General features: G+C 59.2%; 1 protein-coding gene across 5 annotated transcripts; it reads left to right on the top strand.

The window, feature by feature from the left end:
- Positions 1–524: 524 nt before the first annotated feature.
- On the top strand, positions 525–14,203 carry TFCP2 (transcription factor CP2). 5 transcript variants are annotated; one of them, XM_066985802.1, is made up of 16 exons: positions 525–992; positions 1,859–2,636; positions 3,550–3,701; positions 4,357–4,433; positions 4,665–4,770; positions 4,926–5,032; positions 5,628–5,780; positions 7,891–8,001; positions 8,725–8,813; positions 9,330–9,501; positions 9,978–10,071; positions 10,682–10,772; positions 11,316–11,422; positions 12,561–12,703; positions 13,275–13,326; positions 13,444–14,203. In XM_066985802.1, the coding sequence occupies exons 2-16, from the start codon at positions 2,599–2,601 to the stop codon at positions 13,479–13,481; spliced, it is 1,530 nt and encodes a 509-aa protein (XP_066841903.1). In that variant the 5' UTR covers positions 525–992; positions 1,859–2,598; the 3' UTR covers positions 13,482–14,203. The 5 variants fall into 5 exon arrangements, with proteins under 5 accessions (XP_066841903.1, XP_047910613.1, XP_047910614.1 ...); XM_048054656.2 differs by lacking the exon at positions 1,859–2,636 and having other exon boundaries at positions 533–992; XM_048054657.2 differs by lacking the exon at positions 1,859–2,636 and having other exon boundaries at positions 535–992; positions 9,330–9,471.
- Positions 14,204–14,720: the final 517 nt, after the last annotated feature.

The following is a 14,720-nucleotide window of genomic DNA, read 5'->3' on the forward strand; positions in this document are numbered from 1 at the left end:
CAGCGCACGAATGAGCCGGGCCCGGGCCTCGAACCCGCGGCCCCAGAGTCGCTGCCCAGCCCCGCTCCCCGCCGGGGGGAACCCGAGCGCCCCGCGCCGCGCCGGTCCCGCCCCGCCCACCTTCTCTCCCGACCAATCACAGCCCCCGCAGCCCCGCGCGGGGCCCACCACTGGCGGCCCCCTCCGCGCGTCACCGGGCCGCGCGGGGCTCCTATTGGCTGACGGCGGCCGAGGGGGCGGGGCCGGCTCCCCGCTGGGGCTGGAGCGGGGGGTCCGCGCCGTCGCCGCCTCCATTTTGAGGGGGCCGCGGCCCGGTGCCTTCGGCGGGGCCGGAGCGGGGCCGGGAGCGGGGGGTCCCGGGGGGGGGGGGGGGCAGCCCCGCGGAGGGAGCCTCTGGGGCTTGGGGGGGGTCCCCGGCGGGTGCAGCCCCTCGGGAGGGGGCTCAGCGGGGCTGGGGGTGCAGTCCCTGGGGAGGGGGCTGCGGCCCGGAGGGGTCCCAGGAGGGGGTCCCGGGGGGGTCCGGGGGTCCCGGGGGGGGTGAGGCCGGTGCGGGGGTGTCCGGGGGAGTCGGGGCCGGCGGAGCCCGCGGGGAGCGGGCTGCGGGGCTCGGGGAGGGCCCGGGGGGTGCAGCCAGTTGTCGGGGGGGCGTTGAGACCCTGAATTGGGTCTGGGGGTGCCCCAAAGCGGCCCGGGGGGGGGCTCGGAGCCCGTGAGGAGGGAGCGGGGCAGCAGCGCAGAGACCCCGGAGGGCCCCCGGGCGGCCCCCGCCGCCTGCCCCCTGCAGAGGGGCGAGGTACCGGGGCTCCCCCCCTGCTCGTCCCCCCACCGGGGGGGGGGGGCACACACCCGGCCTCCCGTGGGGCGAGGATCATGGCCTGGGCGCTGAAGCTGCCGCTGGCGGACGAGGTGATCGAGTCCGGCCTGGTGCAGGACTTCGATGCCAGCCTCTCGGGCATCGGCCAGGAGCTGGGCGCCGGGGCCTACAGCATGAGGTAGGAGGGGTGGGGGGGCTGTCCCTGCACCCACCGGGCTCGTGGCACACCCGAGGGTGGCGCCCACTGTCCCCCGAGGCGGTTTTGTGCCCCTCAACGAGGTTTGGGAGGCTCGGGGGGGATCCACGTGCCCTGGTGCTGTGCCAGTCCCTGGGGGTGCCCGGCGTGGCGGGGGCGTGGGATGGGGCTGCGGCCGCACCGGGCCCGCCGGGAGCTGGGTTCTGCCCGCTCCGGTTTCGGGCACTGGAAGGCCTGAGCTCGGGGTGGCCCGCGGGGTAGGGTGGGGGGGCGGTGGCTGGAGGTGGTTTTGGAGGCCGGGGCACTGCCAGGCGGGTGTTGAGCGCACGGCCTCCCCCAGCCCTCGACTCGCAGCTCAATCGCGGCGCCGGTCCTGTGCCTGGTGTGGGGCCGGTTGGCAGAGCCCGTTCCCCCGTTCCCTGGCTTTGTTTTCGTGCTGTAAACGCCCCAGGAACTTTGCCTTGCCACAAATAATTACCTCCGAGGAGCAGCGGCGGGCACTTGTCCGTTGGGACCAGCTCTGCCCTGGCTCTGAGCAGAGCCAGGAGCGAAGGAGAGGACCGGGACCCCCAGGGAGTCCTCGTGCATGGGCGGTGAGCAGGAGCAGGACCCTGCGGTGTTGGACATTGAGACCGAATTGCTTGAGCACGTGGCCTGTGCTCTGGAGGTGGCTTCGTGCTCGCTTGGCAGCTCTGCCCTGGCACCCCCAGCTCTGTTCCTGGTAGTGACGAGGACGCGCCTGCTCGGTGGTGCTGAGAGCTGGACCGGAGGGCTGGGGCCAGGTAGGAGCTTGGGGCGAGCTGGCGTGGAAGTGAAGCTGCAGGAAGCTGTTCTGGTTTTCCCTGCAGCCCAGAGATGCAGCCAGAAAGAATTCACGTAAATCCAGCTGTGACCCCGACTTCTCTCTGCAAGAGGCCTTCCCGGGACGAGCTGACGCAAGACTTGAGTTCTTTGAGCAGCTGGAAACGTTAGATGTTGGGATTAAAAACAAGGCGCTGGGAGAGAGGAAAGGTGGCGGTGGAAAGAAACTGCTGACTTGGTGCCCTCGTGCAGGGGAAGCAGAGTAGCAGCTCTCCTCTTCCTTCCAGAGACAAGGAGAGGCAGCACCTTCCTGGAGTTATCCCTGACCCCTCTTGGGATGCCAGAACCGTTTGGTTTTGTTTAATTGAGGATCCTCAGGCAGCTAGCTGGCCAAATCGCAGACATGCGGGAGCTGAGAGGAGCGCACCCATCCCCTCTCCATCGCAGCAGTGCCATCGGCTGTGTTTCGGATCGGTTCCTCCGCTCGGGACCTCGCTGTGAACACCGGCGGCAGCTTTCCGTCACCCATCGGCTGGGGATGGCGCGGGCAGACCCTCGCACCGCACTGCCGGAGCCGGCTGAAACCTGACTCTTTTTTTTCCGAGACTTTTGTTGACCTAAGCCGCCCGTAAATAGAGCGCGTACCCCCGGAGGTGAGCGCGCTGACCTTTGTGGCCTGACATCTGACATTTTCCTCCCATCTCTCACGGCAGCGCCGCGGTGCAGGACAGGGGGGGAACATTTTCGACGGGCGCCCCCATTTCGGAGCCCGGCTGGGGCTCTCCCCATGGAGGAGGGACTCTGCTACCTCGGGGCCGAGCGCTGGTAGGTGGCTGCCGGCAGCACGACGAGGGCTGGACACCGCTGCTCCTTCACGACGTGCGCTGTGGGGTTGTGCTTCATGCTGCATAACGCAGCCGAGCTCTTGGTGCTGCTGGTCTGTGCTGGAGCCCGGGGATTTGGGGGAGAAGCGGCGGCTTCGGAGGCGATAACTGGGCACTGAGCGGGCGCTTCCACCTGCAGAACTTGGCTGCGGTTCTTCTGCTCCTTCTGTTCCAGGAGCTCCTCTCCCACACCCTGATACGAAGCGCGTAAGCGGAGGCTTTCCCCAAAAGCACGTGGAATTGGCAGGGAGCTGTTGCTGTTGTCCAGGGAGCTGTCCAGAAGCCTCTCACGGAGAAGGAGCAGGGCTTAACTCGGTGGCAGAGCTCAGCACTTCGGTGCCACCCTAAAAACGGGCTCGGGGGGCTCTGCCCCACGCTGGCTCTCCCCATGTGGCTCCCGTTCCTGTGCCCCCAAAGCTGAACCACCGCCTTGCAGGGAGCAGGGCACTGGGCTGGTACCTCGAGGGGGAGGACAGGAATTCCTCAGCGTGGTGCTGGAGGCATCCTGCCTTCCTTGCTCTGCTGGGGCAGGCGTGCTGCCGAAGGAGCTGGGCTTTGTCTGCAACGCGGGCTCGCTTGTTGCGTAGGTTTGAAGCAAGAAACGTGTGTTAGGGGGGACAACTTGAAAAAGCTGCAGCGAGAGCTGGTGTCAGGGCCTCTCCCCAGATCTCCTTGGCCTGCTTTAATGCCCCTTTGCAGTTGTGCAGAGATGTCACAGCTCGTGTGGTGTTGTTGTTTCTTGGTTTTGGTTTAACTAAAAATCTTAAAGCTCTTCCTCGCAGGAGGAACCCAACACCTACCGCCTCACCCCTGGAGCCAGAGCCGAAATGAATGTCTGACACCTCTCTTTTCAGTGACGTCCTTGCCCTGCCCATCTTCAAACAGGAAGAATCGAGTTTGCCTCCGGAGAATGAGAACAAAATTCTGCCCTTCCAGTATGTGCTGTGTGCGGCCACGTCCCCTGCGGTGAAGCTCCACGACGAAACGCTCACCTACCTCAACCAAGGTGAGGGAACCCCAGGCGCTTGGTTTAAACCCGCCACGTTTTAACCCTAAAGGTCTGCCTTTGGCTATTTCCCATTGGGAGTGGAAAGCACCTCGCTACTAAACCCCACGTTGCTCCTGTTTGAAACCGCTGGCTCCTTCGCCTTGCTGTGGTGGTGCGAGCAGCCCGTGGGATTTCACACGAGTAAAATCTGCGCGGTGTGAAGTGCAGCTGGAGAACTGGGTGCAGCCAAGCTGTCTGAGCTGCTCCGTGCTGCCAGAGCTGGGCAGGAGTGTGCTGGGGTGCCCTGCAGTGGGCACGTCTTGTGCTTTCAAGCTGCAGCCATCGCTTCTCGGTAGAATCAGGAGGTCTGGGTTGGTGACCACAGCCAGATGAAGCTGAGTAATCGATTTCTGCCCTGTGCTGGGTCTGCACTTGGTTGGTAAGGGTTTGCTAGGGAATCCGCCAGCAGAAAGGGAGAGGATTGCATGTCACTGGAGAGGAGCGTTGGGGGGCGGTGAGATGGTCGTGCTCCTGGGACCCCGTGCTGAAACGTGGCAAGGAGATCGAGTGGCGTGTCTGGTGTGGCAGCAAAAGGTGTCAAAATGCAAGGGAGGGTGGCAGCAACGGCTTGTACGTGGCGAACAACAAGGAGCCTTCGTCTTCCTTCCCTCAGGGCAGTCGTATGAAATCCGGATGCTGGACAACAGGAAAATTGGGGAGCTGCCAGAGATTAATGGGAAACTGGTGAAGGTAAGTGGAGAGCTTCGGTGCACAGGTCCAGCTGGGGCTGTAGGGAGCAGCACACAAGGTCGTGTCCTGTCAAGGGTCCAGCTGGGCTTTATTTTGTTGCCCTGGCTTCTTCATGAGGCTTCAGGTCCCTCCACTTCCCTCTCTGCTCCTTTTTTTTTGCACTGGAAAATGTCTTGAGGACCGGGGGGTTTACTGGGAGAGCCCCAGCCGCTGACAGTTTGTCCCCTCTAGAGCATTTTCCGGGTGGTGTTCCACGACCGGCGCCTGCAGTACACGGAGCATCAGCAGCTGGAGGGCTGGCGGTGGAACAGGCCTGGGGACAGGATCCTGGACATCGGTGAGTCCCTGGGGCAGCACCTCGGGGCCTGCCTCCGAGCCCCCAAAGCTCTGCCGCGTTCTGCAGGCGGAGACGCGCACTTGGTCCTTCCGTAGCTTCCCTGCTACTCCCCTGCTTCTCCTCCTAACAAAACCTGTCTGCATGTGCTCCTGCAGATATCCCGATGTCCGTGGGCATCATTGATCCCAGAGCGAATCCAACCCAGCTCAACACGGTGGAGTTCTTATGGGATCCTTCCAAGAGGACGTCCGTGTTTATCCAGGTAACGGAAGGGACGGGGGAACTTCCACTTGCAGGGCTTTAGGAAAAAAACTGAAAGTTATCCAAGGGGGAAAAAAAGAGATGATTTTTGACTCAGAGCTCTGAAATAGCAGCCAGATGCCACAGTGGTAGAGGGTATAAACTGAAATACACCTCGCCTCCTGCCACAAGCAGTGCAAGAGAGTGGCAGCTCGTGGATTGGCAACAGACAAGCTTGGCTGACCACCTACGAGTTGTTTGATTTGTGTGGTGGTTTAGGCCCTGCTGGTTTAGGTGATGTGCTCCCCATCTTGCTTAGATGCTTTTGCAAATCTCCCCGGCTGCCTGAAATACCTCCTGGCAATATTCTGGCCCCGCTGCCCAGAACAAACAGGCTCCAGCGCGCAGAGGCTGGTGCAGCCGAGCTCTCTGCCCTGCTGAGCCAGGGGCTGCTCGTAACATCGAGAGCTTGCAAAACTTGCTGGAAGAATGCGGCTCCACCTCTGCTGCTGCGTCCCCTTAACTCCTTAACGCTCCTGGTTCTGTGTGCTCCCGTGCGAGCTCTGCATTTTGCCCTTTACATGACACTGACGGCGGGGCGCCTTGCCTTCCCCCAGGTTCACTGCATCAGCACGGAGTTCACCATGCGGAAGCACGGCGGGGAGAAGGGGGTGCCCTTTCGGGTCCAGATAGACACCTTTAAGGAGAACGAGAACGGAGAGTACACGGAGCACCTGCACTCGGCCAGCTGCCAGATCAAGGTCTTCAAGGTACCTCGGCCCGCTGTGCACGCAGCGTCCGCTGTGTCCTGCCCCTCCGGGAGGCGAGCCAGGAGCCGGTCCCAGTCCCTGCCGCAGCCCCAGCGAGCAGCACGGCTGCAGGACCGTGGCCGAGCTTGCAGGCAGTGAAAACCCTCGGTCCTTCTGGTCACTCCTCTTTTCCTGGTCTAGTTCCTGTCCTAGTGGAGCCTGGATGCCGTTGTGGCTCAAAAATTGGAAAGCCAAGAACAGCACACTAGGGAGTAAATGGGTTGTGGTGCTTCTCTGCCAAAGCTCCCACATTCAGCCTCGTGTCTTACCTGCCTGGGAGATCCTGCTGGGAGTTTTGATGCCCGTCTGACCTCCTTATCCCATTATTACCAGTTCCTATTGTGGCTGCTGTTGGTTTGTGTGTGTGCAGCTGCTCCAGGACTTCCGAATCCTTTGCAGGGCACCCAAAGCCGTATCTGGCTGTGGCAGCACGTGCCAGCGAGGTGACTGCAGCACCGCCCAGGCATTGTGCCGCGGGGCGGCCGTGCCCACGCTGTCTGGGTCGCTGACATTGTCTCAAAGAGCCTGCCCAGTCCCTGTCCCTTTCCTTGTCCCCGTCCTCCCTCCGATGCCACGCAGCCTCTGTGGCTGTGCTTCCTCTGCCCTGATCCCCCCAGGGGCGCTTGGCTCGCCGCAGGTCGGCTGCCTGGCTGGGAGCCTGCGCCGCTCTGCAGTTTTATCGTGAAGTTGCTGTAGGATGTCGGGCAGCGTGCCCTGCTGCTGTTGACTTGGCTTCTTTCCCCTTCTCTCTCTCCTGCCCGCTTGCGTTATAAAATTTCGAAGGCAGGGGCGGGGGGGTGATTTGTTAGGGCTTGTTTGAGCTCTGGCTCGTGTCTGGATGTAAATAGCCTATGAGGATGGCTGCGGAGCTGTGTGCTGAGAGGATAAGGCTGGCTGCAGATGAGCACCCTGAGGATAGTGGCATCGCAAGCATCTGGCACTGGGTTTCTACTGAGCTTCAGCGCTCTGCGCCAGGGATGCGTTTTGGGGGTGGCTTTTATTTTCTTTGGCTCTGACAACCTTGCCACGGGGAAACCCAGAGCTGTAGCTGAAGTGCCCATGAGCGAAGCTGCAGCCTCAGGGCGCAGCCTCCCTGCTGAGGATGGTCTTGGCGGCACCTGCGGGAGCAAAACGATAAATTGCAGCCGCTGCCTGTTGCCGTTCTGCGTTCGAAAAGGTCCCTCTGGAACGCCGCTGTACCCCTCCCACCGGCCATCTCCCCACGCTGCCCCGCGCCAGGGCACCGGAGCACAGGGACCCTCAACCTCCTCGGCGTTCGCCTGCCCGAGCCCTTGGCAGAGGCTCCCGGTATTGCCCTGATGCCCTGGGGCTGTGAGTGTTGGGGCAGCAGGCTCGGGGTGGTGCCTGTGGGCCCGTCCCTGCAGGGTGCTGTCTGGTTAGGGCTGATGCTCTTTGGGCTCCCACCCCGTTCTTCCCTTTCTCCCCTCTGCCCCTCAAATTGGGAGCGTCTCTGCTTTGAGAAGAGCTCCCTCGGTGTCAGTCTCGTCTGTGCTCGTCCGTGGCTGGAGCACGGATCCTTCCTGGCTTCCAGTAGCCACAACGTTGACCACAGAGGCTGGAAAGATAACAGCAGCTGTTCCATTTCCGTGGCTGCAGCAGGCTGGTTGAGCTGCAGCCGAGCAGCACCTCCTCACCCAGCTTGGAGCTGCCTGGGAGCTTGTTCAGGTCTCCTCTCTGCTGTCTAGAGGAGGAAGATGCCTCACGCCGTGCTGGATTGCTGCTGTTAGGATGTTGCCTGTTATTGTTTGTAGGGTCCTGCAGAGGGGAGCACCGGGACGGTTTGGTGGTTTTAACGCCTCTCTTGCTGCCATCCCCAAGGCTTTGAGCGCGTTATAAAGGCAGCAAGCAAAAGCATTCCTAGGCCTGGCTATAAGAAAGTAGACGTCTTTTCGAGGTCACAGCAAAGCCGAGCTCATAACCCAGCTCTCTGTGTTGTGGTGCAGTACGTGCCACCGAAATGGTGGAGAGCAGGAGGACGAGTCACCTCCTCAGGCTGTCGCGGTTCTCTCTGTCCCACACCGCTGATCTAACACCGATATCTCCTCCCCAGCCCAAGGGAGCTGATCGGAAGCAGAAGACCGACCGGGAAAAGATGGAGAAGCGAACACCCCACGAGAAGGAGAAGTACCAGCCCTCCTACGAGACCACGATACTCACCGAGGTGGGGCGCGTCCTTGTGCGGGGCGGGGACGTTGTTTGAGTGAAGCCTGCGTTGCCCTGGCCGCGAGGAGCTGGCTGCTCTGCTCTGAGGTGTTTGCCTCAGTTGTTTGTGGCTGCAAGGCAAAAGCCAGATAAATAACTCTAGGCAGAGGAGATAATTTTTAGCAGGCCTGAAAAAGGGCTCTTGTGCCTCGAAAGTCGGTGGTTTTTCCCCTGAATAACGAAAGATGCTCCCTCTGCCTGCAAGCTTTGTTTTGCCTGCATGACAATCGGCCATGTAGGTCATGAGTGAGCAGAAAACCTCCCCCGTTTCCTCCCTTTGCCTGGGAGGTGTCAGTCTGTGAAACCCTGGTAGTCTGAGCTCTTAAACGCCCTGGGGAGGGAGCCCTCATCCCACCCCGGGTGATTCATGCGCCCTGGAGGTGCTGAGGCTGGCGGTGCTGCACGTGTCAGTCAGCCCAGCGACACAGATCACTTAAGAGTCTGATCTCCCTGCACTCGAATTTGGGGGCTCTTGGCTTTTTGAGATGAAGGATTGTTTAGTCTGAGGCTTGTGCCTGTCTGCGGTGAATTAGCAGGGCTCCTTTTAATCCCCGACTTTATTCTTTAATTCTCTTTCGTCACCAGTTGCCAGCCAGCAAATGGCCGTTAACATGCGCTGAGCGGAGCGGACGCGTGGGCTTGTCCAAAGCCACCTGTGACCCTTCTGGCTTTTCCTTTCCAGTGTTCTCCCTGGCCAGAGATAACGTACGTCAATAACGCGCCATCCCCTGGCTTCAACAGCTCCCACAGCAGCTTTTCCATCGGAGAAGGGTGAGTCTGGAGGGGAGGCTGCCTGGCTGTCCGTTCCTGGCTCGCCGGAGAGGTCGATGCACCCCAGCTGGCAGCACAAGGAAGAAGCGCCCGGTGCCAGGGTGCAAGGAGGCGGAAGCAGCCCGCACAGAGGCAGCGTCAGGGTGGAAAAAAAGAAACGAAAGCCTTCGGAGCTGAGCGCCGTTGCCTCTCCTTGCTCCCAGAAAGCTCGGCTCTTGCACGAGAAGCGTGTGCGCGTTCGATCAGCAGCCCCTTGCGTTCGGCTTCCAGCCTGCTGCGCTCTGCCTTCCCCCGTCGCGTTACTGCTCTTACCTGAGCTGTTTGTGCTTGCAAAGTGTTTCAGTACAACGGTGACCGTGCTGACTGCTCTTACCTGAGCCGTGTGTGCTTGCAAAGTGTCTCGCTGCAGCAATGATGGTGCTGCTGCCGTTGCGGGGCTGCCCGCAAGCAGCGGTGCCCCCGTGCTTCCGCGGTGTCGAAGCGGCACCGATACCAACCGGGCGCTGTGCTTTGCAGGGCGGTGTTGTTGCCTGCGGGCATCCCGTGCCAGGAAGGGAAGGGCAGTGCTAACCACGTGTTGTGCTCTGTCTGGCTCTTTCCCCCATCTAGAAATGGCTCTCCAAACCACCAGCCCGAGCCACCCCCTCCGATCGCAGATGTAAGTCACACTTCAGAGCTTGTGCTTGTGGTAAGGATGGGACACGGGTCGCAAAAGGGGCTTTGCTGTGATCGAGTGGTGGTGGGCTCGTGGGTGGCTGTGCTGCAGTTTGCCTGGGAAGAGACTGCTGTAGTTTAACGTCTTTGGGGGGTTATAACTTCATTTTGACTCCTGTTTGGAAAGAAGAGGTGACAGAGTGAAAAATGTCCAGTACAGCAAGGCAGAGCTGGGAGCAAGCTGCTTGGAGCTCGCTGTGACCTTTGCTGATCAGTTTATCTTTGCTAATGCTTTCCCCGTTGCTTCCTTCCTCCCCCTCTGTCCCTCTGAAGCCTTTTAAACCAAAACCCATCCAGGCTGCAGCCTTTATTGTGTGTGCGTAGTGAGCCCAGCCCAGTCTGCTCTCGATGTAAGATTACAGACAGCGAACCAGCTGGCCTGTGCTCGTTCCTCGGTGGAAACGTCCGTGTCACCTTTGAGGCTGTGACCCTTCTTTTCCTGCCTTGCAGAACCTCTTGCCCACGAGCACCCCCCAGGAGGCCCAGCAGTGGCTGCACCGGAATCGCTTCTCCACCTTTTCTCGGCTTTTCCGAAACTTCTCAGGTAGGTTCCAGCGGCCCCTCCGTGTCCGTGCCGTTGCTCTGCTTCCTTCTGCTCCCCAGGCCATCTTTCTGTCCCCCTTGCAAATTCAGCTGTTTGAAAATCTCGTGTCTTTGTAACGCAATAAAGCTTGGCTACCTGAAAGCTGTCGGCTTCGTTTCTCACCTCGCTCTCAACTGACAAAACACTGGGGATGGTGGTGGCTTCTCTTCCAAAAGCTCGCAGCACCTTCTAGTCTTAAAACAAGCTGGGAAATGCTGATCTGGTGCACTGTGTAAAGGACTGCTCGTACTTATTTTCCTCTCGTTCCCTGGCAATGTGGTCTCCGTTATCCAGGGTCACTGAGGCACTGGGTAGCAGGCTGTAAGAGGAAAAAGGCTGATAATGCCGGCCGTGGGGTCGTACCAAAGCACATTCTTCCAAAAACAGTCTGGAAAAACATGCAAATGTCCTTCCGGGGGAAGCGGGGGGAGGTTGTCAGCAGAGGGCTGAAGGCTTTGGGATGGGGTGAGCTCTGCAGGGAGAGCTGGCACAACCCTGAGGTCCAGGGCCCCCACCCCAGGAGCTCTGGGCTGCTTTTGTGACTCTCTCCCCTCTTGATGTCAAATTGCAGGTGCAGATTTACTGAAGCTGACCAGAGAAGATGTTATCCAGATCTGTGGCCCTGCAGATGGCATCAGGCTCTTCAATGCGTTGAAAGGACGGTAAGTTGGCTGCTCTAAAAGCTGATCGTGCGTGGCAGGGAAGCGTGTTTGGTGTTAACCCGTTTGCTTGGGACTTGCTATTACAGAGGACAGAGTTTCATGAACCTCTGTGAACCCCTTTCAGTTTAATTTGACAGCTTGGCCAGCAGGGTAACTGCTCCAGGGACAATTTGGGGGAAGAAAATCCATGTGGGCAAGGAGCATTGGAAATGATTTTCCTCTTGGAAGGGAGAGAGGGAAAGATTTGGTCGGTGGCAGGGGATGCAGCCACAGCCCAGGAGGTGCTGCCTGTGCCGTGCTCCTTTCCTCTGCCCGCTGATGGTTATTCAGTGGAGTAACCTTCCTGTAAGGGGAATGCTGCTTTATACCTGTCTCTGGGACCCTTTTTGGAACCCGCGATGCCCCTTCCACGTTGCTTCGAGGTGAATTCCGTAACCTGCTCTGTTTTTTCTGAGGACACTGGGGAGAGAAGGTTGCTGGCTGAGCGCCAGGGTCCTTGGGCAATCCTGCGGGCGCTGTGCTCACTCGCTGCTCTGTCCGTAGGATGGTGCGGCCCCGACTGACCATCTACGTGTGCCAGGAGTCCCAGCAGCTCAGGGACCTCCAGCAGAAGCACGAGGACAGGGACACCGTCACCAGCACGTTCTTTGGTAAGGGCTTTGTGGCATCGCTGCGGACACACGCGCCTGGGTGATGGCGAGGAGGAGGAAGCAGCAGCAGGGCTCGGCAGGCAGAAACGCAGGAGCAGCGGGGCTGATCCCCAGTGCTGATCCCTAGGCTGCTGTCCCTGGGGTTTTGAGCCCCCATGGAGCATCCCCCAGCAAACAGCCAGGGCTGTCGATACCTTACCGGAACACGCTGAGTCTGCGTAGCAGCTCAGAGAGGGTTTGTGGCTTTGGCTTTCAGCTGCTGTGCCTTGTTTTGGCTGCTTTCTCATCTCTTCCCTGCAAGGAGGCAGAGAGTTCCCCTGCAAGCTAATGCAGGCTCTGTGTGTGACCCAGGGCGCTGTGCACACTCTCCGTTGATCAGGGTGGCACAGGATTGCCGGGAGCGCTTTTCTTACTTGCCCCAGTCCTACCCAGCTGATTTTTTTTTTTTTCCCCTTGCTGACCAAACGGGTGGCTGCAGACTGACTGTTGGCGTGCTGCCTGCTCTGAGCCGGCAAATGATAGCTCCTGCGAGAACCCAGCCTTGCCCAGACAACAATGAGTGACCTACATTTGTGGAGCAGCCAGGCGCCGGTTTATCCACCTCTGTGATTGGAGCGGCAAGCGCAAAAGCAGGCGGCGTGGCCTCTCCTCGCCCTGCTCCAGTCTGGGTCCTCTCGCATCCCCCGGGACCCGCTGCAGCAGTGGGAGAACGAGGGGGCTCAGGGGTGGCTTTTCTACCCCGCTGCGTTGCAAAGCATACCAGGAATGGTACAAAGTGCTGCTCAGCTGGTGGTAATCAAAAGAGAAGCTTTTAGAGGCGAGGACTGCATGAATGCAGATCAAGCGTTGACGATGGCCAGGTTTTATAGCTGGGGGCACGCTGCAGCCACGTAGTCAAAGCATTCACCAGAGACCAGCTGCAGTCGTGTGACGATTTAGGAGCTTGGGTTTGGAAAGCTCACAGAGCAGGTAGCCCACTGCTGAAAAGGTGCACGGCCCTTCCCAGGGGGCTGGGGTGTTCCTGCTTGCGGTGCTGCTCTGCACACCAGCACCCCAGGTGAGCGTGCTGGTCTCTGCAGCCACGGTGCAGGCACTGAGGCTGCTCTCTGCCTTGCTACAACGCCGCTTCTCCTTGCAGTGTACCACGCCATTTATCTGGAGGAGCTGACGGCGGTGGAACTGACGGAGAAGCTGGCCCAGCTGTTCAGCATCTCCTCGCAGCAGATCAGCCAGATTTACAAGCAAGGCCCGACGGGGATACACGTGCTGATCAGCGACGAGGTAACCGCCTCGCGGTGCTCCTTATTCCCTACCTCTTGTGCTGGGTTGCCTCAGCTGGTTTGTGTCTGATGCTGCCCGAGCCGCCTGCGCAGGTTTTTGGGAAGGGCCCTGCTCCGTTGCCTCTGGTTTCTGAGGGCTTGGAGTCAGTTGGTGAAGCCCGCAGAGCCAAGGATTTTAGCACTGGGGACGTTGCTCTGCTGCTGGCTCTGATCACTTGGAGCCGTGGGGTTTGGTGCGGTGAGCAGCGCTCCCTGAGCACCGCGGGTTGGGCGCGCGCCCTCCTGCGTGCTCGGCTGTGCTCCGGCTGTGCTGTGAGAGCAGGGAGGGGAGCTGCCGTGGGAGGACTTTGCTTCCAGACCTGCATCTCAGAATACGGTCGGTTCACTTGGCTTGCTGGTTCAGATCTTCAGCTTTGGAGAGCTGGATGAAGGAATAAATATTTACGGCTGGTGCATCTCCTACCTCCCAGAGCACTGAGCTCCCGAGCAAGCAGCTTCCAGCCCTTTCTGTGAAACACTTCCCGTGTTTAAATACAGCTTCAGACTGAGCTGCTTTTCTTGGCTTCTTTCAGATGATTCAGAACTTCCAAGACGAATCCTGTTTTGTTCTGGACACCATGAAAGGTGTGTAAGTGCCCGGGTTTTGTGTACTTCCCGGGGAGCTCTTGTGTCAGATCAGCTGAATCCAGGGGATCCCTTTGCTCTTATGAGTGTCTCATAAGCTTTTTTCTTCCTTTGCAGCTGAAACCAATGATAGCTACCACATCATCTTAAAATAGAAGGGGACGGGATAAGAGACACCTATGATCCTTTTGTCACGCATGAAGACCCCTCACTTCCAGCACAAGGACACGAGCAGAGATCTGGATGCTTCTGGGCACCCTCTCAGCCCCCGAGCTGTTCGTTTCTCGGCTGCCTTTCTGGCAGGGGACCGCCTTGCTCTTACAGCCTGCGAGCTGCCAGTGATGGAAACGTGCTGCTTGGTCACTGGAGATGCGAGGCTGAAGTCACCAGGCTGCGCTCTCCTCTAGCTCTCAGTAGAAATTTGTCATTGGGACCTAAGATTGTGAAGGCTTTTCTCTGGCAAGCGTGCTCTGCTTTTCTGAGAGGCATCAGCTCCCGTGACGCTCACAGACTGGCAAGAAAACATGAATTGAAGTGGTCCAGCACACCCAGCTGGCCCTCTGGCACGTGCTGAGCTGAGCAGGTCTCAAACACGCTATGTGCTGTGCTGGTGGAGCGGTAGGCTAGGGCTGGGAGGGATTTTCTTAAAGATTTTGTTAAGCTTTCATTTCATATTACAATGCATCTGTTAGACAAAGGTGGTGACTTCTTTTTTCTCCTCTCCACCCACCCTGGAAATGGTGTGGTTGTGGTGCCATCCTTCCCTCGCAGGTATAAGGCTGTCAGGAACTCTCTCTACAGATTTAATTCACGTGGACGTGTAAAGCTGGAGCAAAATGTGGAGTGAAGCAAAGCTGGATAAAGAAATCGCTAACTAGCTTGGTCTGTGGGATTCCTTTCTGCATGTTTCAGGGTTCTCAAGGGAAAGGGAGAAAGACTTGGATACCTTTATTGAACACTGGGGTGATCTCTATGTGCTGCCCTGTTTTCTGCCCCTGCACTCCCCTGCCCAGCCTCTGCGGCTGACCCAGCGTTGGTGTAGCCCTGCGTGCACTGAGGAGAAGCTAGACAAGTTCAGGGGACCTGATGGGGACAAAAGTGCCTGTGTGGAGCTTTCCAGGACAGCAGCTGCACCTCTGGAGCGAAGAGTCTGCTGTGTGCTGCGATGATGGATCCCGTTCCCCGGCTGCGAGATGCCCTGGGTGACACCTACCTGCCTCTTACCCCCGTGGGACTGCACTACCAGAGCGTGGTTTTGGCCAAAAAAAGTATCTTGGGGGAAAAATACAGCGTAAAGCAGACCTCTTGCTTTAAATCAGACTTCAGCAACATCCAGAACAAGGCAGATCCTGGAACAGGCTGGGAGGAGAACAGAGGCACTGGTGTGCACGACA

Source organism: Anser cygnoides, chromosome 32 (assembly GCF_040182565.1).
Source record: "Anser cygnoides isolate HZ-2024a breed goose chromosome 32, Taihu_goose_T2T_genome, whole genome shotgun sequence".
Lineage (NCBI taxonomy): Eukaryota > Metazoa > Chordata > Aves > Anseriformes > Anatidae > Anser > Anser cygnoides.

Bases quoted from the DNA above. Each gene is read 5' to 3' on its own strand.
- TFCP2 (XM_048054656.2), top strand. From the start codon at position 871: ATGGCCTGGGCGCTGAAGCTGCCGCTGGCGGACGAGGTGATCGAGTCC. The intron at 5,033-5,627 runs GTAACGGAAGGG...GCCTTCCCCCAG, and splicing joins GGACGTCCGTGTTTATCCAG to GTTCACTGCATCAGCACGGA. The intron at 12,704-13,274 runs GTAACCGCCTCG...GGCTTCTTTCAG, and splicing joins ACGTGCTGATCAGCGACGAG to ATGATTCAGAACTTCCAAGA.